This window comes from Stigmatopora argus, chromosome 5 (assembly GCF_051989625.1).
Source record: "Stigmatopora argus isolate UIUO_Sarg chromosome 5, RoL_Sarg_1.0, whole genome shotgun sequence".
Classification (NCBI taxonomy): Eukaryota; Metazoa; Chordata; class Actinopteri; order Syngnathiformes; family Syngnathidae; genus Stigmatopora; species Stigmatopora argus.
The window spans coordinates 16,803,420-16,827,030 of NC_135391.1; the positions used below are offsets into that span (position 1 = coordinate 16,803,420).

General features: G+C 41.5%; 2 protein-coding genes across 3 annotated transcripts in view; both read right to left on the reverse strand.

Moving 5' to 3' along the window:
• lzts1 (leucine zipper, putative tumor suppressor 1) overlaps positions 1–23,611 on the reverse strand; it is a 195,198-nt gene that overhangs the window by 88,401 nt on the left and 83,186 nt on the right. The gene's annotated exons all lie outside the window — the stretch shown is intronic.
• Positions 1–23,611, reverse strand: part of LOC144074115 (GDNF family receptor alpha-2-like) — a 79,167-nt gene that overhangs the window by 20,869 nt on the left and 34,687 nt on the right. For both annotated transcript variants that reach the window (XM_077600310.1, XM_077600311.1), the window contains exon 4: positions 19,326–19,704. In XM_077600310.1, coding sequence (XP_077456436.1) covers positions 19,326–19,704 — 379 coding nt within the window. The remainder of the gene's footprint in view (positions 1–19,325; positions 19,705–23,611) is intronic.

A 23,611-nucleotide genomic window follows, 5' to 3' on the forward strand; every position in this document is an offset into this window, starting at 1 on the left:
AAGCACATCTTGAATCGCACATAGAAGCCAAAAATGTCATATAGATGCTGAAAAGAAAAGACAGTTCATCCTGGTCTTTCATCTAGTGACATTTCACCCATTTGTTCTGTATTTAGAAAATGATACGAAATGATGCAATCTTTTTCTTCTGTTCTTTTATTTTTCATATTTGACAAGGCAACACCCTTCGTACCAGTCATTTTTTACAATTTTGTCGGATCTTTCATGACCCACAGAATATTGTTTTCTATGGCTATATTAACACAATCTACCAAAATGAAAATTAGACTCCCATTTTTTATTTAAAAAAAAGTTTGTTCCCTTTTTAGGATAGAATAATCCCAAAATTTGGCCAAAAACACAAGACACATTTTAAAGACAATTCCAATTTTTTTTTTGCTTTTGTGACTCCCTTAATGTAGACAAAAACATGGGAAATTATTTAATATTAAAACCAAACAAAATTACTGTAATATTTTTTAGGCTTAAGGTATTCTGATGACGAAATACTATTTAAAGTTTTTTAAAATAAACAAATTAATATATTTTTTTATTTAAGAAATATATTTACAAAATAGTTTAAGAAAATAAATATTTCCTATGGAGAGACACAAAGAATAGAACTCCGTGAAAACGAAAATCTCTATGATCCAAATCATAATAATAAGCAATGAGTCGCACCCTAACAGTAATAAATAATATTTTCAGCGTCTCAACATTTGAAAAAAGGACACTACAATTCAGTATTTTAGCGAGAAGCATTAAATCGATTCATCTCTTTTGATTTTACTGGCCACAAAGCAAGCCAGAATTGGCACTCAAGTCTCGAGATTGATCTAAAAATGTTCACAATTACGTTTTTATTCTTCTTCCAAATATAACCAGCTTTCATAATTGTCACATTTGAAATGCAGTAACATGAGTTTTAACTGAACTATGTGTATGCATGTATAATTATGCTTGCATGTTAAAATGTTCATATAATACATAAGAAGGTCATCAACTAATTGGCATACCATTGAAAGTGATATACAATGCATTTGAACTGGGAGTAGCTGGCAGTGATCATTTCATCTCCCAGTTAAATTGCATTGGATGCCTATCACTGTCCATGGTGCTGAAACACGATTTCATGAAATTAACATGAAAATACGATGTCCTATTAAAACTTTGTTCATATATGTCACAATTTTTCCAGGATCAAAAGCATACATTCACAAAATGTGGATGTATTTTGTGGCAGTCAAACAGGTGGACTAAATACCAACCAGGACTCGGAACCAGCGTTGATTTTAGTTTTTTTTTGTTTTCCCTATCTTGACAACATGCACAACCAACCTGGCAGTAATTAATTAATGTATGATGAGAGCGTTATGCTTCTTTAGACCAATTCTTCCACGATTATCCTTCAAATCTCAGCCGTTTCCCAAAATTCACTTTAGGCGTCAACCTTGGGTGCCGATAAAAGTGGTGTGTCAGTGTGTGCGTGTGTTTTTGATGTTGTTGTTCTTCACTGTGTTTGCGATAAGAGCTTTAAGTCTGCCGAGGCCCCCAGGGTGGCATTGCTAATCCACTTAAGTAGGTTTATTGGGAGGAGCTTGAGGAAAGTTACTCTGTCTGTTCTGTTCACGTCATTGGTGCCCACTATGTGAATCACACTTAACTCTCCTCATCCACACTTCTTCTGACCACTTTGTCGGGGTATTGCAACAGAGTTAAAGTTGCTGTAAAAATCACAGGTGGTTTAGTAGAATTTTGAATGGTTTAACCCTGACAAAAATGTCTGATTAATGTAGTGTAGCCAAATTTTGCAAGGCTAATGAAAGAATCAGTGTTTCATGAGACAATTTTGGATATGCATTGCCACCTGTTTTTGTATGTAAAAGAAGTTCAGGTAAGCTAAACGTAGCTGTGGGGAGGAGTCCAGTTTGAATTTTATTCAGCACTCAAAAATTGATTCATTTGGGTCAAAACTTGGAATGGAATGTGAGCATGACATTAGCTAATCTTTAGAGATTTTTTTTAAATGTCATGAGACTCAGACTGTGTCTAAAATAGATGAATTGCAAGTGATTTTTTTTCATTGACTTTGAAAAAAGCGTGGCAACGTTGACAAAGAATAATGATGAACTTAGATTAAAACAGTGGTTCTTAAACAAGTATCAACTCAAAAAATTAATGGCTTGCCAAGAAACACCATCAAGGCCAACATGTACTGACTGGCTTCCATGCAGCAGCATTTTGGATGAAAAAAAACACTCATTTAAATAGTCAAGAGTGGACAAGGTTTCTAAAAATGTTAGTGTGAGTTTTTTTTTGTCATATGTGCACTTCTGTTGCCGAGTAAAAACTGTAATTCAAGTCAGCGAGGACAGGCTCCAGCTGACACCCAACCCTAATAAGGACAAGCGCTCGCGAAAATTGATGGATGCGCTATTTCCAAAATCTTATTGTTCCTGAAATATGACCAATTTGAAGAAAACCAACATGCTGATTGTGTTTGACGTGTATTTTCGGCTAAATTATCATGAGATCCTGCTGTTCGCTTCGATTACCAAAAAAACAAATGGCTTTTTTTGTTACAAAACACTGCTGTCTTTACTGAACTTTCTAACTAGCACGGCCATCCGAGCTGAACGTTTTATGCTTCACTTATGAATGTTTTTTTTACATTTTTTTGTGGGCTCGTTCGTTTTGCTGTGCACCAAGGGTATGCAAATTGAGCCTCATGCGTGTTGAGGGGACAATATTTTCTTTGTTGATGTCTTTTACAAAGCCTTCAATGAGCCCACCTCACAAAAGGGAAATCTTATCATGATGATGGTCTTCTTTGGGGCGCTTAATCATCTTAATGCCTCAAAACGGATGGGAAAATAATCACCTCGTGCACAGATACTGTGTGTACCCCCTGCAGATATGCTGCCTTTTAACAAATGTGATGAGTTCATTAGCAAAGCGAATAAAGGAGATGAACAAACTAAATGATGTGTTTCAACATCCTGACTACACTGTGTGATCTATTTGTGGGATCATACAACATACCGTTTTTTTGTTTTTTTTTACGGCGTAACGCGATAGTACAAGGCCTCATAAAAATGTTCAAAACCCCGAAAATGTTCATAGGGAGTCGGGAAAATTATGACTTCCTGAGTGTAGTGTAAGACTTTTGTTGGCGGTAAATTAAAAAAACATACAAGAATGGTTGTTTTGTTCTTAATTGCTAATTCTCAGTTGCATATTTTTGCATCCAAATCACTTGATTTTTTCAGGATTTGTAGATATCGAGTCCCTTTCCAATACCTGAGCAATTTATTTTGGGAAAAAAAGCTAATTTAAAAGTTAAATAACCCCATAGTGCAGACATTAGAAGCCTAGTACGATGCTATCTTAACATTAGCATCCTACGGGAATGTTCCCCCAGTGGTGTTTACTTCCACTGTAACACAGAATAAAACATGGATATTTTTCTTGCTTATAGTAATATATTTGTAAATCTCAATAATTTTGCTGCTTTTTATCCCTTAAAAAAATCCTAATCTATTTTCATGATTTTTATTATTCAAAGAAATCCGGCTGATTAGATTGGCCACAAAATCACATTTAGAGTGAGGATGGAATTCATGAATTCATCAATGTAATCAATGACCTGAACATAGTTCTTTACTGACTGTAGGAATGACCAGGATAACGAGAGTTCCAACATGAACGGAAACCTCTCATCTCATCTCATTTTCTGAACCGCTTTATCCTCATCAGGTTCGCGGGGGGTGCTGGAGCCAATCCCAGCTGTCTCCGGGCCAGAGGCGGGGGACACCCTGAATTGGTGGCCAGTCGATCGCAGGGCACAAGGAGACGGACAACCATGCATGCACACACCCATACCTAGGGGCAATTTAGCGTGACCGGACATTTGGTCGACGGATGTTTGGTCGCCAGGGCATTTGGTCGCCCGGACGTTTTCGTCGCCCGGGTGAATATAATTTTGAGAGCTGGTTTCAACAGTAAACTCTCTGTCATGTTGTCAAACGTCCGGCGACGAAACGCCCGGCGACCAAACGTCTGGGCGACCAAACGTCTGGGCGACCAAACGTCCGGCGACCAAACGTCCGGCGACCAAACGTCCGGCGACCAAACGTCCGAGTACCCAATTTAGAGTGTCCAATAAGCCTACCATGCATGTTTTTTGGAACGTTGGAAGAAACCGGAGTACCCAGAGGAAACCCACGCAGGCCCTGGGAGAAGATGCAAACTCCACACAGATGGACATGACCTGGAGGCCGACGCGCTAACCACTCGCTCCACCAGGCCGCCCTGAACGCAAATTATGTGTTCACAATTTGCGTCTTCCCATTTCCTGTGCGTGATGAAAGAAGATGCCGATTGAAATACAACTGTTGCATGCAAATCAATAGTTCCATCTAAAAAATATAATATTGTCATTAACCTGAAGATTGGCTGCATGACACTGACAGATGAAGTCTGACATAAACAAATCACATTCGCATTTTACAACCACTCCACACTCGGTAAGTCACCATTTTAAATACGCAGTCGCTGTGCATAAGTGCCACTCAATCACGAATGTATTACCGTGTGGCTTCTCCGTACATTTCTTCTTTTTGTGCTGATGTTGAGCCTGTTGCCATTAGTGCAGGCAACATTGTCAATCATGGAAGTCTGATGGGAGTATTCAAGAAAAAATATGGTGACATCCAAGACAAAGTGTGTGTTAGTATTTTGCCACATCCTGCGAGTAGAGTGGACCAAGTTGTATATGTTGAGGTAGGGTTATGAGGTGAGGATGTCAAAGGCTGTCCTTCTCCTGGCACTAGAAAGTGGGTCAATCCTACCTCAAACTACCCAATCAATTTTGACTGGGAGAGCTGGCAGCGATCAATCACTGTCGCCTCAGCGAATGATAGCCGCCAGTAAAAACGGATTACTAGGTTTCTATCGTTGTCAGTGGCAGCCTTTGAGCGATTCACCCATTCATCTTCCAAATCGCTTATCCCCCCAAGGTTCGCGGGGGGTGCCGGAGCTTATTCAAGCTAACTATAGGCACCAGGTACACCCTGAATTGGTGGCCAGCCAGTCGCAAGGCACAAGGAAACGGATAACTATTCATGCCCACACTCATCTAGGAGCAATTTAGAGTGTTTAAACAGCCTACCCAGCATGTTTTTGGCATGTGCACCCAGCAAAAACTCATGCGAGCCTGGGAAGAAGATGCAAACTCCACACAGTGAGGACCCACCTGAGATCAAACCCCCCAGAACTGCAAGGCCAATCCAAGGAAACTGGAGTACCCGGAGAAAATCCACGCAAGCTCGGGGAGAACAATGCAAACTCCACACAGATCTCAGAACTGTGAGGCTGATGCTCTAACCACCCGTCCATCAGGTTGCCCACCACCTCATCTCATTTTCTGAATCGCTTTATCCTCATTAGGGTCGCAGGGGGTGCTGGAGCCAATCCCAGCTGACTCCGGGCCAGAGGCGGGGAAACACCCTGAATCGGTGGCCAGCCGATCGCAGGGCACAAGGAGACAAACAACCATTCACACTCATACCTAAGGGCAATTTAGAGTGTCCAATCAGCCTACCATGCATGTCTTTGGAATTTGGGAGGAAACCGGGGTACCTGGAAGAAAGGTTGTCCACCAATGAGTTATTATATAAAATGACACTAAAGCTTCCTGAGTGCTGTAAGTGATAGTGACCTGCCATTTGCTGGCCACCGATTCAGGGTGTCCCATAGTTATCTTGGATAAACTCCAGCACCCCCCGCAAGCCTTGTGAAGGCAAGTGGTTTGGAAAAGGAATGAATGGGAAAAATAGGTTATTTGCTGTCAAAATGCTGACATCTATCTTGTTTGTTTTGCATTTGGACTTAAAACCCTTATTCAGCTATGTATACATGTACTGTTTTTCCCCGCATTTTAAATGCAAATAATGCGACATAAAGGGTATTCAAATGATGCGTTTTGTTGGACTGTTAGCAGGGATTGTTTTGAAAGCCCTCTGGCCTTCTTGTGATACAAAAAACACAAAGAAGAATTCTTCCTTAATTAAGTGTTTGATACACTACACATTTTTGTGTTCAAAATCACACGTACTGTGTTTAAAACCCCTTTAAAGCCGGACTGCTGTAGAATAGTTAACACATCCGTCGCACAGTTTTGGGATCAAGCGTTCAAACCCTGGTGGGTTCTGATCTTCCTGAGTGGGGTTTGCATGTTCTCCCCAGGCCCGCGTGGGTACTCTGGTTTCCTGACACATCCCAAAGACGTGCATCGTAGGCTAGTTGAAAACTCTAAATCACCCCAAGGTATGAGTGTGAGTGTGCATGCCCATGTCCTTGCGCCCCATGATTGTCTGTTAACCAATTCAGCGTGTTAATCTGTTAGTGTGTATTGAATTGAATTGGTGGCCCGGTGGAACAAGTGGTTAGTCTGTCTGCCTCACAGCTCTGGGGTCCTGGGTTAAAATCCAGGTCAGGTCCATTTGTGTGGAGTTTGCATCTTCTCCCCGGGCCTGCGTGGGTTTCCTCCGGGTACTCAATTTTCCTCCCACATTCCAAAAACATACATGGTAGGCTGATTGGATACTCAAAATTGCCCCAGTTATGGATGTGATTGTGCATGGTTGTCTCCCACCTCTGGCTCAGAGACAGCTGGAATAGGCTCCAGCACCCCCTGCAACCCTAATGAGCGGTTCAGAAAATGAGATGAGATTAATTAAATTGAATTGTGCGTGGGAGTAACTGACAACAATGATATGAATGTCCTCTAAACTAGGTGTTGTGCACTGATCTTCAACTGATCAAATGATTACAGCCAGCCCCAATCTAGCGCCGTCAGTGGCAGCCAGTGGGTTCAATGACTGCCCGAAAAAGGTTTATTGGTTTGGGCTTTAAAAGCCCCACATACAAAGCGAAAATAGGTTTTCTACCGTGTACGAGCAAAGGTTCTTTTAAGGTGGCGATGCCGTGTTTATATAAGCTCAAGCAAAATTAGAAAAAGGTCTAGGTTACTTTTTAGAAGCAGAATTGTGTGAGACAATGATGACTTAAAGACAGTAATTTAACGTTTATATAGGTGTGCTGAGTCTTCACACAATGGTGGTCCAACAACAGGATACAGCCCCTCTCAAGGTTTCCACAGGATTTCCATTATAGTGCCAGCCAATACCACTTGCTTCTAAAATTACAGGCTGTCTAGCTCAACAGAATTTTCTGGTCATTTCAGCCTCTCAGCCCCCCGGGGAAGTGGCAGGGGAGCCCCCACAGAGGTAGGCTTCTCGCAGCCAACCTGACACTTTAAACACAGTCATTCCGCTTGCCGCCGAGTGCATGTCCGTCCAGTCTGACAGTAAGAGAAAACTAATGGGTTTTTATATAAATTCTTATTCCGATCACTTGACGGTCGTAACAAACAACGCGAGTCCAATCAGATGAGTGTCAGTCTGAGAAACTATTTGCTGACGGAAGAGGCAAAATAGCTATCAGACTTCCTAAATCCTCTAATAGCATGGAAAGGATGATTATTTCTCTTCAAATGAGAAATAAGCGCTCTTCTCCCTTATCACTTGTCTTCAGCACATTGAGGCTGTCAACGTTATCTCGCCACCAACCACACAAAGCATAACAACAGCTAGGACAATGGCGGCCACTTAATGGGATGGCATAAAAGCACTTGGATGAGGCAAATGAAAAAACAAAAGGGGTGCTTTCTGTCTTTTATCTCATTCATATCCTCCGCCCTCAACCTCAAGTGTCCTACTATTTGCAAAGGCGCCAAAGCAAAAGTCACAGTCTTGCGTGCGTGACTTTGTCGGTTTGATTAAAATCAGCAGCAAACAATGGTCAGCATTGATGACGGATGCTTGCACGCATTGTGGTGCGTGGCTCATTACGTCAAAAATTATTATAAAAAAGGCAAAGACAGCATGGTGACCTTGCGTTGGGAGCTGAAACGCCATGTTGATAGAAAGTCCTCGCGCCCATCGGCGACGTGGTTTCATGGAACTCATTCACTTTACAATGTACTTTCATTCCGTCTGCCACCTCACTTTCTTCGGTGGCCTTGATGAAAGTTCTTTACTTTGCTTCATAAGTGGTAGGCCGCAAGTTTAGGTGAACTTGTGCAATCTAAATTGCTAATAGGTTCACACCGCAACGCATGATGATCAATTGTTTTTGGGCACCAAAATATGCTACAAGCAGTGAGAAGGGAATACGTCTGTGATGTCACATTCATGCACACTGCTACATGTGTGATATGTCGAACTGTTTGCAGAAGTACTATCTCAGTCCACAGTTTTAGAGGATTTCATGCTACCAAAGCCAACTGTTTTTTTTTCAACTCGATTGCTTCAAATTCAGTATCAAAATGCAAATTGAATTTTTTTGTGTCTTTTTTCCACCATTGCTTCACGTCTGTTGTTTGTTTTATCAAACAGTGGCGATGTAATTTACTTGTTGATGGATGAGCATTCATGGTGTAGAGAATTGAATATATACACATCTGATTTATATCCACATCAGAAAAAGGGTCACGTCAGATTTCAAAATATCAGAATTGGTTATTCATGTTTATTGTTGTTAGATACGTGTTGTTGCCCAAAAAAACAAAACATAATTTACAATGTAGATGTAGCCTTAGACACCAAAACATGCTGAAATTTTACCTTTACTGCATGATATAGCCTAATGGTTAGCAAATCCACCTCACTACTTTGAGCTTTTAGTTTGACTCTCATCTCTGACTTTCCAGTCACGATGTTTGTTCCCGTGCGATTGGCCTGTCTTAGTTTGTATTACTGTGGTGAATGCAAACATAGTTTTTCTAAGACTTTGTCTTTTGTTTTAGCATAACTGCGTTATATTGCTTTAGTAAAGGGCTCAAGATCCACATTCATCATTCACCAAATGAAAAATTGAATAAATAAAACAAGTAGAATGTTAAAAGCTAAACAAGGCAAATGCAGTACAGTGATTTGGACTATCAAAAGTATCAATACTGAAATGTTTTATCCGGGATGACATCTCACATCTTTCATACAAAATTGGGACACTTTGACCAATTTTGAAGGGTTTAGTTGGTAGTTGTGTGCGGACTGTGGAATGCATTAGAGAATTTACATATAACGTACTGCTCTACTTACGAAATTTTCAAGTTACGAAAAAAGTTCTGCAATCAATTAATTTCAACTGGATTAAGAATGGTATTGGATATTTGTGTCAGTATCAATATTGAGCTGAAAATTATCATTATTATGAAAATATTACCGCTAACATGCCTTATAATTAGGCATTACCTAATAGTAACCCAAAATTTACGATGCATATTGTTGTGTGTTCAATTTTGCCAAAATCCACCATATAATTTTGTCTACTTTGTAAGTCCGACATCTTTAAGCACAACCAGAATTTATACTTAAGGCACACTGTCAATCTTGAGTAAGAATAAAGGACCTAATTGCACCTTATCATCCAGAAAAATCCGATATTTTTGGTCATGACCTTGCTCTGACAACTTGTGCTAAATGGCAACTCAAGCCTGAATGAAGCCTTCGCTTTAACGTTTTTTCTGGGTGATGTTTATAGGGGGCCGTGGACAAGGTTGACTGCGCATGTATTGTGACTCATGCAAAAACAAGATCTGACTTGCTGTCATGAATGCCAATTAAGGTCGGGGAGGATAACTGATAGGCTAAAGAGCTTCTGACATAGAACTTAACTGATTTCAGCCTCTGGTGTGAGGTCTTTGAGATCTACCACCCAATCTTGATCAAAGTATTGGGGCACTTGTGGTTTAGAGTGAGAATTCTAAAATAACCAGTGTTGCAGCACCATTTTACATGTAATACCCCCAATTTCCATTTTTAATTAAAAAATTCTTTAGAGGCAGATTGTTCATATCGCTTGTTCTTCTAATTAGCTTGTGCATGTATTTCTTATCGTGTGGTTTGTAGATTCTTTTTTCGTTGACCATGCTAGCTAGCAGCTGCTATTTTTGGCCAGACTACCTACGGTCATTGGAATTCCCAGTCCATTTGAAAAGACCCATGCGGACAGATGGTATTCAATGGAAAGACAGAGAAGAGTCACTAGTATTGTATTTTTCTTGCCCGTTTTGATTGATTGTTATGGTTTGTTTAAGGCTCAATTATACCACTTGCAGTTTGTTTGTGTTCACGACATTGGCGCCAATCTGACAAATTTCATCGCCTGCGAAATGTCTACAGCATACCACCCTGAATTGGTGGCCAGCCAATCGCAGGCCACAAAGACAGACAACCCTTCACACTCACACTCATACCTAAGGGATTTTTCAAATGTTCAACCAGCCTACTCTGCATGTTGTTGGGATGTGGGAGGAAAGTGGAGTACCTGGAGAAATCCCATGCTAGCCCAGGGGGGGGACAATATTTATAGTTTGTTTTGTGATAAAACAAGGACAAATAACAATTGCCCTTAACCATCGTTATTTTACAAGTACGTTACATATTCCTTCTGCATGTTTTTGTGGTAGTCTCACATACTATTGCGCGAAAGCACCTGAATTTGCAGCTTCTCGTGAGAACCTTTGTGATTTCTTCTGTCTGATTCCTGCAGGATTACTTAACCAGTGGAATATGGCCTGAGACGTTTTCATAGTCATAATGCAGCAACACAGATGTTCCCAGTGAAGTTCTTGTGTTAGAAAACATTTACCACAATTCTCTGTATACTTGGTTGCCACACTACTTGCAGATTCTATTCCAGTAGCTGTAAAATGACTTCGAACCCATACTGAGTGTTGTGTCATTAGAATGAGAGTGCTAAATCAAGCACGAAGCTGTAAACAGATTATTCAAGGTTATCTTAACTGCCTAAATATTGTCTAAACATGCAACCAGACGTTTCCCATGCAAGCAAATGTGTTTGAAAAAGGTGAGAGTGAGTTAATTGTGCACTACTGAGCTCTTATCACCAGTAATTAAACAACCATTAGCTGCACATTAAAGCTACACGTTTTTTTAGTAGGTCTAGGACAAACCAATGGTTCATATTTTCTCCACAAAATTAGGAAATAGCTAATTAGGAAGTATTGTGAAAGCTCAATGGGTGAATAAAGTTGGTTAAATTTTATTTTTAATATTTCTAAAATGTTAAATGTGTGTAAGAAGAATATACTTAAGCGGCACTGTCAATGATAGCTGTCCAATTCAATTGGATTGGGCAGAGCGGCAGATATTGAATTACACTGAAGGGCTAATGTGAATGTAACCGGTCGAAATTAACACAAAATATTTTGCTGTCTCATGGCACTCATGTTAGGCTTGGTTTTTGTGATACTAACTCTATGATGCCTAAATTCATATGAACAAATATATACATCAAAAACTCATAAGAACAGGAAAAGCATTCTGAAAAAAAATATGGAAAATGTAATTAAATATAGAACTAAATATTGGAACAACATAAATAAAAATATGTAGATAAATAAATACATAGAAAGAAATACATCAAAGGGAGAGTGGCTGTTAGGCATTTTGGAGACAACGTCACAGAGACCAGACTTTGATGATTTGGACATGTCCAGAGGACAGATAGCGACTATATTGGTAGAAGGATGTTGAGAGTAGAAAGGCCAGGGAACAGGGTTAGAAGTTGACCTAGGAGTTGGCAACTCAAAATATTGAAAGAAAAAACTAATATGTCTGTTCCCTTTGAGATCCTTGGCCCATCACACAGACACTCGTTTGTTTACAACAGCCACCTGGCTGTCATGCTACCCTGCTAGAAACTTATGGATCAGGCTATGACGCAAACCTTTGTTGACAGAGAAGTTTAAATATTTATTCCAGACAATCCAGACAAAAGCAGTAGTATAGACCATGGCTGGCCCGGTGGAGCGAGTGGTTAGCGCGGTGGCCTCACAGCTCTTGGGGTCCTTGGTTCAAATCTAGGTCATGTCTATCTATGTGGAATTTGCATGTTCTCCCCGGCCGGGCCTGCGTTGGTTTCCTCCCACATTCCAAAAGCATGCATGGTAGGCTGAGATTGGACACTCTAAATGGGTGCGAGTGTGCATGGTTGTCCGTTTCCTTGTGCCCTGCGATTGGCTGGCCATCGATTTAGGGTGTCCCCCGCCTCTGGCCCGCAGTCAGCTGGGATAGGGTCCAGCATCCCCCGTGACCCTAATGAGTATAAAGCGGTTCAGAAAATGAGATGAGATGAGACAGTATCGGACATAATAATTTAAAGGAGAAGAATTGTTGATTATTCCCTGCCAGTCTTCAAGATCAAAATTGATTGGGCATCTTGTGGTGTCAATAGCATAGAAAGATAAGCATTCAGAGCTACTCCTCCAAGTTTAATTAAAATAATTGGACGTCTATCGTCGTGAAAGGTATCTAAAAAGTCTATCTAAGCATACATAAAAACAACAAATTACTTCTCCTCAGAGTCAAAACACTATCCGCAGAGCGAGAGTAAAAAATGTCCTTGAGTCAATTGGAAAAGGATTCACGGGAAGTGAATGCAGGTAGGATGTTTACATACGTTTAAGAGTGCATGGAATTTCTATTTGGGTCAGTCACTCTGCCCACAATTCTTTATCACAAAGCTTCCTGTGCATGTGCACGTTTATCTTTACCTGTTGGGTAATCGATCGTCACTAAGCGCTCCGCTCCAAAAAGCAGGGGGGCAAAGCGTTCGATGAACAAGCGGCCCCCAGTGAGCGTGGGGATGCCTGGGAATTTAATCAAATGTAGAAGCGTTGCATTGATCCCGCAGCCTATCAATGTACTTCATATTCACTGTACACTCAAGGCACCCTGGATTCAGCCTGACATAGAGATGGATCGGGACTTTCTTTGGTTTGACACAGGCACGTACACAGAATTGCAGTTCTCCTATGGTCAAAATGGGCGTCAAAATTGAGCCTGCTGTTGGACTACGCGGTTCTCAAAGGAGAGCATTCATTTGAAGGTTGAAAAGCAAAGGAGGATTGGGGTGTGTGTATTTGTTTGTTTGTCCTGGATTATGGAACAAAATAACATCATAGCAGAGTGCGGCAGAAGTACAGCCGAGTGGAAGAAATGAGTGCTGCTCCATTTAACGCGTGCCTGTCGTCCAGTCCCCAGATCTCCACTGAATATCAACAATTGCCTCGACAGAGAGCAGGTAGAAAATGAAATCTTTGTGCACAATGCCACCACAAACATAGCCAATAATATATCTTTGAACTCTTGTCAAATATCTATTTTCTGTTTAGAGGGACTCTGCGCACCTCCTGGAAGTACAACCAATGTGAAATGACAGTGAAACAAAATAGAGAGAATCGTCCCACTGCAAAGTCCCAACTGCTGACGAGAATCGGGATTTTGACTTGTGCAACTTTTAACTGGAGCTGATTGAGTTTTTAGGAAGCCAAACAAATTCAAAACTATGCACGCCATTTTGGGCAAAATCAGAGGTTGGAATATCAGAGGGTGAAGGCTGTGAGAACACACCCTAACGGCAAACTCATAAGCTACAGGCGAGAGTGTTGGTCAGTTCGCATCCCTTGAACGACTTGATGATTAGATCCTTCGCCAGATGATCCCAAGTATCGACAATCCATTTCAAATAAACTTCCATTGTTGGTCCTCGCATGTTGCCGAATTTGGTGTAGCTCTTCTCGCCGTGCAACATCCAGTTCTCGTAGAACTGTCGGACTTTGGCCTTGATTGGGGCGTTCCAGTACACCTCGGGGCTTGTATAAATTTGGTGCAGCCTCCTAAAATCACGGCCACATAAATATGGAGCTTCTTCAATTCTTGGTGGCATCGCTAATGTGACAACAGTATGAATCCCAGGCAAGAAAGAGCTTGCCATTTGACCACCTTCTGAGGTTGAGGAAAAACCTGTTTCACCGGCATGACGCTCTATTTTTCAAACTTTCCCCCGTAGTGACGTTCAATTAGAGGTGCCGTTCTAATTTTCAATTCTTCCACCAAAGTGCCGTTTTATTATAGGTGCCGTTCAAAAAGAGGTGCCGCTCAAATTGAGGTTTTACGCTAAACCCCCAATTTGTTAATCAGCTCAGTTAAAAAAAATAAATCGGCTCCGAGGATTGATAGATGTTTTTTTTGTTGGTCAACATTTTTAAAAGTAGCGAATATGTGAAATAGTTATTCAAAATAGATGCTAATTCTTTTGATCATCAATTAGTTCTGCATTTCGGCTATTTCGATCAACTGTGGGAGTCCTAGTTGACAGACATAATGGCACGCCGAAGGAAACCTTAACTGCAATATCACCTGTAACAAAGATGACTTTGACACTCCAAATAGTTTAGACGTCGATAGCCGTCAACGATGCTAAAGCAACTCCAGCTCTCGCCATACATCTCCGATGTGCCCCCATCTTATCTATTAATAAATAATGCGACTCGGAAAAGTGGTTTGCACGTCCATCTCAGTTCTAACATTGAGGGGTCAATCGCCGATTTGTACGTTTTTACCATGTCTGAGTGGGTTTTCTTCAGGTACTCTGGTTTCTTCCCACATGCCAAAAACATGTGTTCTAGGTTGACTAACCATTGTCTAAATGTCCGTATCTGTGAGCGTATGCGAATGGTTAGCGATTGGCAGACAACCAATTCAGCAACCCCCCCCTACTGCCCGTAGTTGGCTGGGATAAGCTCCAGCACCACCGCACCATTTGCGAAGATAAGCATATTGGAAAATGAATGAATACATAACATCTGATTAAATCCCCTTATGAGTGGCAATTATAACTTCCCTTTTCCTTGTTTGTCCTTTGTTTGCTGCTCTTTCCCAGGGTTTGATTCATCTCAGGAGACTTTCTTCATTCTTTTCTTTGTCTTTCTGTCACGTTACAAACACATTCCCTCTTCTCTCCAAAGATAACCCTGGAATTTGGGATAAAGGAAGCTCAGACGGGTGAGCTGTGTTTCCTGTTTGGAGGTGGATGTCCCCAAGGGAAGACAAGCCCGTCGTTGAATGATCATCCCTTCCTTTAATCAACACATCTCCCAGAGGGAAGAGCAAGAAAAAACAGTTTCCCCTGGCTTTTTTCCTGATGTGCATTGTTGGGAGTTAACTTTTATTTCCCACGCCCCCAAAAACGTTGAGGTACCGTGGGCTCTAATTTAAAATTTGTCGGCAGGGTTTCTTCACATGGAGCCACAAGCTGACGCTCCAATGCCTTTTTATTAGCATGACAAATGAGTTAAAATTCAATTTCCGTCTAGAATATATTGAGGCTGCAGCACAGATTAAACCCAATGCTGCCGTGTCAATAATTGATCCGATTAAATTAAATCAATTCTGATGTTTTCATGGACAAATATTCTTTTGTTAATGCCTCATGTCACATGAAGGACATGATCGCACAGATATGCCATTTTGTTGAATGCATGCAAGGGTAAGGGACTGTCAGGGGGAGTGCCCGCAAGTGACTAGAGCGTACAATTACGTGTAGCCACGTGCTCATCGAGTTACTGACCTTGCGTGCCCACAGATAATAAGCTTTTATGTCCTATTACATCTCTCTCAATGCACAGGTGAACCCCTGACACGGACGGGGTATCAGGTCAAAGAAATAATCTCAGTCTTCCCACACACATGCAATTATCAGGACAATCGTAAATTGGAGGAGAAGGGTTGGCCACTTTGGATGGCTTGAATGTGAAAAAGTGGCTCTTGATTGTAGTTTCTCAAATGTGGACTAGTGTTTACCGATGTTTTTTGAGATGAAACCGTTTTTTTCACAAAATAAAAAATAAAATAAAAAGATAAAATCTCAAGGCACAACAGCTAAAGCTTACGCTCGGGGCCATCGCCTATAGCAGTATTTTATCGCTAAAAGTTGACGTTAGCGGACCCAAACAATTTCCGGTTCACCTAACGTAAAAATAAGTAATATAATGACTTGGTGGTGGTGGTGGGGGGTGTTAATACATCCCCGACGCTTTGCAAATCATCCCCTCCATGACAAGTATTCATCAGTCATTCATTTTCCGTGCCACTTATTCTCACAAGGGTCGCGGTGGGTGCTGGAGTGTGTCCCAGCGAACTATGGGCACTAAGCGGAGGACACCCTGAACTAGTGGACAGCCAATCGCAGGGCACAAGAAAACGTACAAACATTCACTAATGTGATGTGATATAGGAGGAAACCGGAACGCAACTGGGATTGAACCCTTGATCTCAGAACTGCGAGGCCGACGTGTTTACCACTCCTCCACCGGGCCGCCAAGTGAAAAATAAGCTATCAAAACTGCTTGTCAGGAGCAGCCTGCTGCTGTTTTTCCCACTCTGGTTTGTCCTTCCTGCCCTGCCGTTGTGTTCGCGCAGCTGCGCGTGATTCGTAATTAGTCTCTGAGTTGTGTATTTAAACACCACTGAGTTTAGTGTCATTGTCGGATCGTCTGCGTAGATTCCCTACCATGCAGCCACGCTACCTTGCTCCTCGATTCCACTTGTTCTCCCTAGTCCGGTTTCGTTCGTGTTTCGTTTCACAAGTCCTTGTTGTTTTGTAAGGTCCCTCTTAAATGATTAAAGTTGTTGTTATGAGCACAAATTGCCTCGTCCTCACCTGCTTCCCCGCGACGGGGTCCTAATCCTTTCTACCTCGCCTCGACGTCTCCCGTGGACGTAACACTGCTGAATTATACCACATAAAGGCAAATACATTTTGATTATTCGTCGAGTTTCACACACCTCATCCACACATCCACACACATGCAAAAACATTAAATGAAAGAAACATGATGACTGAGAAAGATGTTCATGATTATAATTTGGCAGCATACAGTAAAACATTTGTTTCCTGTTAAAGTTTTTTTTGTTTCAATTCCTGGCATTGGGCGGTTCATTTGAGTTCATTTGTTTGGGGCCAAGATTACTGTGATTTCTCTAAGAGAATGTAACAGAGTGTTCAAAGAGCTGCAAAATGTAATTACGTAGGGATTATGTTGTTCATACGATACAAGATGTAATCCATTTAAGAGCAGGAGAAATTAGACTGTTGGGACTGTGCAGTTGCAGCTGTTAAAACTAAATATTTTGGGATGTGATGCACAAAAGGACTCTGTTCTGTGAGTTAGATAATGTTTTTTAAAACCAAACAAAAATGCAATAATTATTGGTATGTGGACATTTTGGGGTTACTTGAAAAGAATTTTTTGTATTATTTGCTTATTTAATTTCATTTAGCAAAATGTACAAAATTCATGGAAGGAACACCTTGCTCAAAAGTTAATTGTATATTTTTCAGCAAAAAGCTTTGGTTCCTCACCCCAAGTTGAAGTATTCAAACGGAGACATGGCACTAATAGATGTATCACCTGCCTAATCATCTGTCACAGTAGGAAAATTAGCCAATAACTTTTTTTTTCTTCCTTCCTCTGATGCTTCTCAGTGAATGGATTTTTATTTTTAGCGATCGACGTTGAAGGGTCTAGTGCTCGGTCAAACTCCATTAGGCTCTCAAATGAGGTTTTAAATACTTGAAATTATTCAATGTCCCACCGTTTTCATGCTATTAGGCTAATGAACTGGCTGGACACACACAGTTTTGAAAATTATAAAGAGTCTTACAGTTGATTAAGTGAGTAGTACATTGAGTGTGATGTGCCTGTTCGCGGGGACTCCGGCATAAGCAGACATGTCACGGCTGGCTAGGTGTGAATTGAACGTGGCTGTCTGGATCCAACAGTGTCACTGTGGACTCAAAGTGAGCCACTAATGTTCTTTTTCTGCTTAATTGACCACCATCTCATCAAGACCAGTTTATAATGAAGAGTAGTGTTGTACCCGTAAAATTTTTTGGTTCCCACCAAACAAGGCGGGGGACACACCCTGAATTGGTGGCCAGCCAGGGCACAAGGAGACGGACAACCATTCACGCTATCAATCACACTTAGGGGAATGGAATGAGGGAGGAATCCGGAATGCCCGGAGAAAACCCACGCAAGCCCAGGGAGAACATGCAAACTCCACACAGGAAGGTCCCAACCTGGGATCGAACCCTCCATCTCAGAACTGTGGGGCCGCTATGATACCAACTCGCCTGCCGAGATATCCTGGTATACAGCATATTATTTATTTTGAAGATGTTAATTAATTCCCTGCCACGGACGATGGTTTGACTAATCACAGTTGCTTTAAAAATGAACTACACTGAAATTCTGGAATCCCATCAAGAACCTTCCTTTTGTCCAAACGCACAGAGTTATGTCATTACAAAAATATCACTTCTAAAATGTTATATATATTTTAAGGGAATGTTTCTGATTTTATTTGAAATTAGATATTTTATGCTACAACCTTAACATGCATTCTGGCTAAGACTGTTTTATTTTTTTGTTTGTGTGTGGCTTGAATTTTCTTTCATAACGACTTCATTAGCTGCCATAGATGGTGATAGCGATCCTATCCACGTAGACTGGGAGACAGGGTAGCAATCTAATGACCATGACAGAGTGGTATGACTGTGGAGCTGCAGATGGAACCTCACATTGTTGCAGTTCATTTGGTAAAGACGAAGACAAAATCATTTCACCATGCTCATTGTTACTATTTTTGCGGTATTAACAAATGACGGGGGTGCTTTTTTTTTGCCATTCCAGCACTAGACCTCTACTACATTTGGACTGGGTCAAGCCACCATTACCCACACAAAAACACTTGGATTTTTATGACCATCGATGTCACTCAAACATGATCAGTGAATGCCAGCTATCCCAGTTCAAATGGATGTGATGTCTATTGATGTCAATGGCAATGAATAAATTCAAGAATTTTAAACATAAAAGGCTACACAAGAGATGAGTGCTGGTGGTGAATAAACCTTTGCTTTCAATCTTGCTCACTAGAGTTGGCACCCCTCGTGAATTGTCATTCATGAGTTTGAATACTTCATGTTTTGGAATGAGTTCAATCCCACAAGAGAGGATTTTGTATCATACGGATGGTGGGTACTTGATTTCCTGGGGCGTAAGTTTAGAAGCTGCCTCGCGGAATAATTGTACAAAGTAGGCAAAAATGGAAGAACGGAAGAACAAATTCCCCCAAATTCTTAATTTGAGAATTTTCATCATTCCACTGAAATCATTTTTTAGATTTACTATTGCTTTGCCAAAAGCAAAACATTTTTTTTGCAAAATGATTCAAAAGGCTTAACACTGCTCTGCTGAAAATCGCAAGCATCCATCGATTAGAGGACACTAAAACCAGACCGGCCCCGGGCCCTGACAAGCCGTGGTTTCAGGCCCCCGAACACGAAAAGAGATATTTTCAATTGGCATCTGATTAATTTGCACACACCTGCAGAGAGAGTCCTGGCGGCAGAGCGTCCTGAGCTCCAAGCAGTTGGGTTTTTCTCTCTCTTTATAGGAGCAGTCGGGCACGATGGTCTGGCGACGGCGTTCGGCACAGCCCTCCGTCTGGCAGGGACAGAAGAGCAGGCGGTGGCTGAACTCGGGAGGCACGCGGTCCAGGAAGAGCCGTAGCGCTTTGTGGCAACGCTTCTTGCTGCAGGTTTCCCCCTTGTTGGGGTCCTCTTTGTGGCAGGTGGCGATGTAGGCTGAGCGGTGTCTCTTGCAGGTGCCGTTAAGGTTGCAGGCTTTGGCTGCGTCCAGGCAAGGGTTGCAGATTCGCTCAGTATCGGCGCAGTGCAAACCTTTCGGGGCCACTGTCAGCATCCCTAATCAAAGAGAGGTACATTTTATTTTTATTGGTTTCACTTAGGTGTGTCAGTACCATTGATGATGACAGATGTCCAATCAAGACATGTCCTCTTATTCTTCTGCTTTGACTATTATGTTAAGTCCATTTTGATGGGCAAATGAAAAATGATTTTGAAAACAATTCACTCCTAAATATTTTTAGATATTTTTGAAAACTACATGAATACCTATTTAAAAAATAACTTTGACAAATGTTAAAATAGGATAAAAGTAATATTTGAAATGAATTTTAACCTGGGAAAATGTTATTAAAATATCTGAAAAAAAAGAGAAAAATGTCTCATCTCGTCTCATCTGATTTCTGAACCACTTTATCCTCATTAGGGTTGTGGGGGGTGCTGGAGCCTATCCCAGCTGACTCCGGGCCAGAGGCGGGGGACACCCTGAATCAGTGGCCAGCCGATCGCAGGGCACAATGAGACGGACAACCATGCGTACTCACACTCATACCTGGGGGCAATTTAGAGAGTCCAATCAGCCAACCATGAATGTTTTTGGAATGTGGGAGGAAACCAGAGTACCGGGAGGAAACCCACGCAGGCCCGGGGAGAGAGAACATGCAAACTCCACACAAGTGGACCGACCTGGATTTTAACCCAGGACCCCAGAGCCGTGAGGCCGATGCGCTAACCACTCAGCCGCCAGGCCGCATGTTTTTAAAATATGGAACAAAATTACAGTACATGGAAGCCCATAGGGGATGGCAGAGTTGATTCATGATAGCATGGTAGATTTGCAGTTAGCACATCTGGCTGGGAGTCATTCCTGTGTTGACTTTGCATGTTCTCCCAATATTGGTTTGGGTTGTTTCCAGGCCTGCAGACTTACCCGACATATAAAAAGGGAAAAAAAGATTATTTTTGGTTAAAAAAACTGCTTGTTTTGGTTAAAAAAAAGACTCTATATCACCTATAACATGAATGTGAATAGTAGCTATTTCTCTGATCAGGAAGCTTCCTGCAAAATTATGAGAAAAAAGTGATGATGGATGGTTGGATGGGATTGTCAATCTGAATTTTTTTCCCCACATTCTGCAACAAAGTGTAAAGACAAACCAAGCCCATTCAAAACAAACAATAACAACGCAAATATACAATAATACTAGGTCAATATATTTATATAGACCACACACACAAGGCTTGCCACTAAAGCATGATCAACAAACAAAGCACTGATCTTGAGTCCTGGTCAAACAGGATGCACATTTTTCAATCTCATCAGATTGTCTTAGAAACTCACTGGAGAAGCAACCCCTGTAGATTCGCTCCATCTGAAATACTGATTTTGTGTCTCAGAGGCTTCAATAAATTTCATCCACATTTGAGATGAGATGTTCGTCAATAAATAATTTAAATTACGCAAAGCACGCAATGAGAGTTTGAACCTACACTGTTATTATGAGCCGCTTGAAGCTTTTGATTTCTATGTCCTATGTTGACATATTAAATAAAGACTTGAGATAAGTAAATATCACAGTGCTCAAAATACAAGCCTCAGACCCCTGTATTTTTATTTGAATCTCCCACTTTGTTGTCAGCCATTATAAATGGTAAACGGTTAAATCCCCCTCTGTTTTTCAGGGGTAATGACAGGCCGAAACACTGTAATTAACCCTGATATTTGTTGATAAACGGCGATGCCATTAGGTGTGCTGCATTCTAGCACAGGGCACTCAGAAAAAAAGATACCACTTCTTTTGTACCCCATTCACTTGCATTCAAGCTATAGTATTTGAGAATTTAACCTCTCTCCCCTGTAGATAATGATATTTCTGAGGTCATGGCGCCATAGTGAGGACCAGAGAGATTAATCTCTTATTTAACACAACCAATCTCTCAATGTGTCTATCAAACAGCCTGCAGCAGGAAGAAGAACATTTGTTTTTGGAGGGGTGCACCACGAAAGCCACATTGTTCCAAGTAGTGTATCACGCAATATCAATCCCACAAATGGGGTTACGTACAACGCAGTGCATTACAATGGGAAAGAAAAAGGGTAGCCCTTGAAATGAATTATTCTCTGGTTTCAGATCCAGAGTCGAGAAAAATTAACCCTTTGCTCTTAAGAAACTGCTCAAAGGGTGTTCAAATATTTCATCATGGGCAGTGATTTTTCCCGTGAACTCACAACTTCATTGTGATCCATCCATGAATGTCTCCCCTGAGAAGAATTAGACCAAGAATAAAGCAAACAAATTATTTAGACCTCATCCGAGCTGTCCCCCAAAAAAATCACAGTAGTTTAATAAACATTTTATATCTAGGCAAAGAACATGATCTTTAAAACCTCCAGACTACTGAGGGACTGTGCAGTAACCTAGGTCTCAGTCTGCAGAAGGTCCCCACCTTGTGGACTTCCTGTGTGTGGCTCCAGTTTCTTACCTAGGTCTACAATGTCTTGTGTGTCTGTCTTGCTACTGCAACCAAGACCTTTCCCGAATACGGGATGAAATAAAGTTCTAATCTAATCTAAAATCAAATAGAAATGTGAGAACCTCACACCACATTTTGAAGCGCTTTGTATTGTCTTGTGATTTGGTCTCACATCGTGTGGTCTTGAGCACAACAGTACAATACAATCACAGTAACCGATACATTGGTTTCCCTTGTTCCTTATCTGAAATGTTCCTAAATCTCCATCCCTGGTCTCCCCTGTGACTAGGGGGACTAAGATGTTTCCTTCTGACTAGGGCCTTGCCAAAATAAAGTCCAAAAAAGTATCTGAAGGAGGGTAGAAAGAAGCCTGACTGAATGAGGCGCACCCACGGGCCCAGTGGTCCAGCTGGACGAGAGCTTTCCAGGGCCCTTGTCCAGTTACATTGATGAATTGCAGCTCTCAAATCTCCACTGACCATCTGCAAGCTCAAATGTTGGCCACTGGGGGTCCAGGAGGAGACGGATGAACTACAGAGATTATTCCGGGTTGAAGCCGCTTCAACTTGTTTTTCTTCTGCGACCACCGCTGACTGCCGAGCCCAGATTGAATTTGGTGCTCAAATGAAAAAAAAATGTCCTGGGGTGAACATAAGACACAAAGCTCACTTCCTGGCAGTGATGGGGCTCCGTACACTCCCAAACACACACGCAGGATGCACTAGGAACAACAGGGGGGAAGAGGGAAGGATGCAAAGACTGCAAATGGGAGGGGAAAAGTGCAGTATTGTGTTACTAATTGATTTTCCGAGTGCATTTCAAAGAAGGTTTGTTTTGCTGGAGCACATAAGGGAAGCGGTTGATAAGCTAATGATAAAAGACATATAAAATGGAAAAAGCTTTCAGTGGGAAGATGGTTGTTGCTCATGACATATATGAGGATTGTGATGAGAGGATTGCCACTTAGACGCACACACATTCTGAGGAAAGCGTTCAATTAATCGCGACTAATTCAGCAAAGATGCGCGACTCCTGCTCCTCGTAATTAACCCCGCCCATCAACAGCTCTCATGGCTACACTCTACACATACCTATTAACTTACCTTGCTGGAAGCGCTACAAAACGTTATCCAGAAAGTGTGTGAGGCTGACGGAAAAAATAAACAGGACCTTGATGGGTTGAATGGTTAATGAATGCCCTCATTACCCCCTCATACAAAAAAAGGCCACCCCAACAATTTATTGGGCAGTTATTTGAAAGGCCAACTAACACAAATCTACTTTTTTTCTGAATTCAATAGATTGGACTTCACTGACCTGCTGAGTTGACTCATAGTCAGTTTCTTTGTAAAAAGATGAATAAAAAAAAACAAAGAAAGCGTTTTAATCCCATTTCGCTGTTGGTCAGTTGTTACCGAGTCATACCACTGGTTTATGGCGTTTTCACATTCTTCTGTTTAGTTTCATGACTGTGGTGGCCATCATGTTTTCT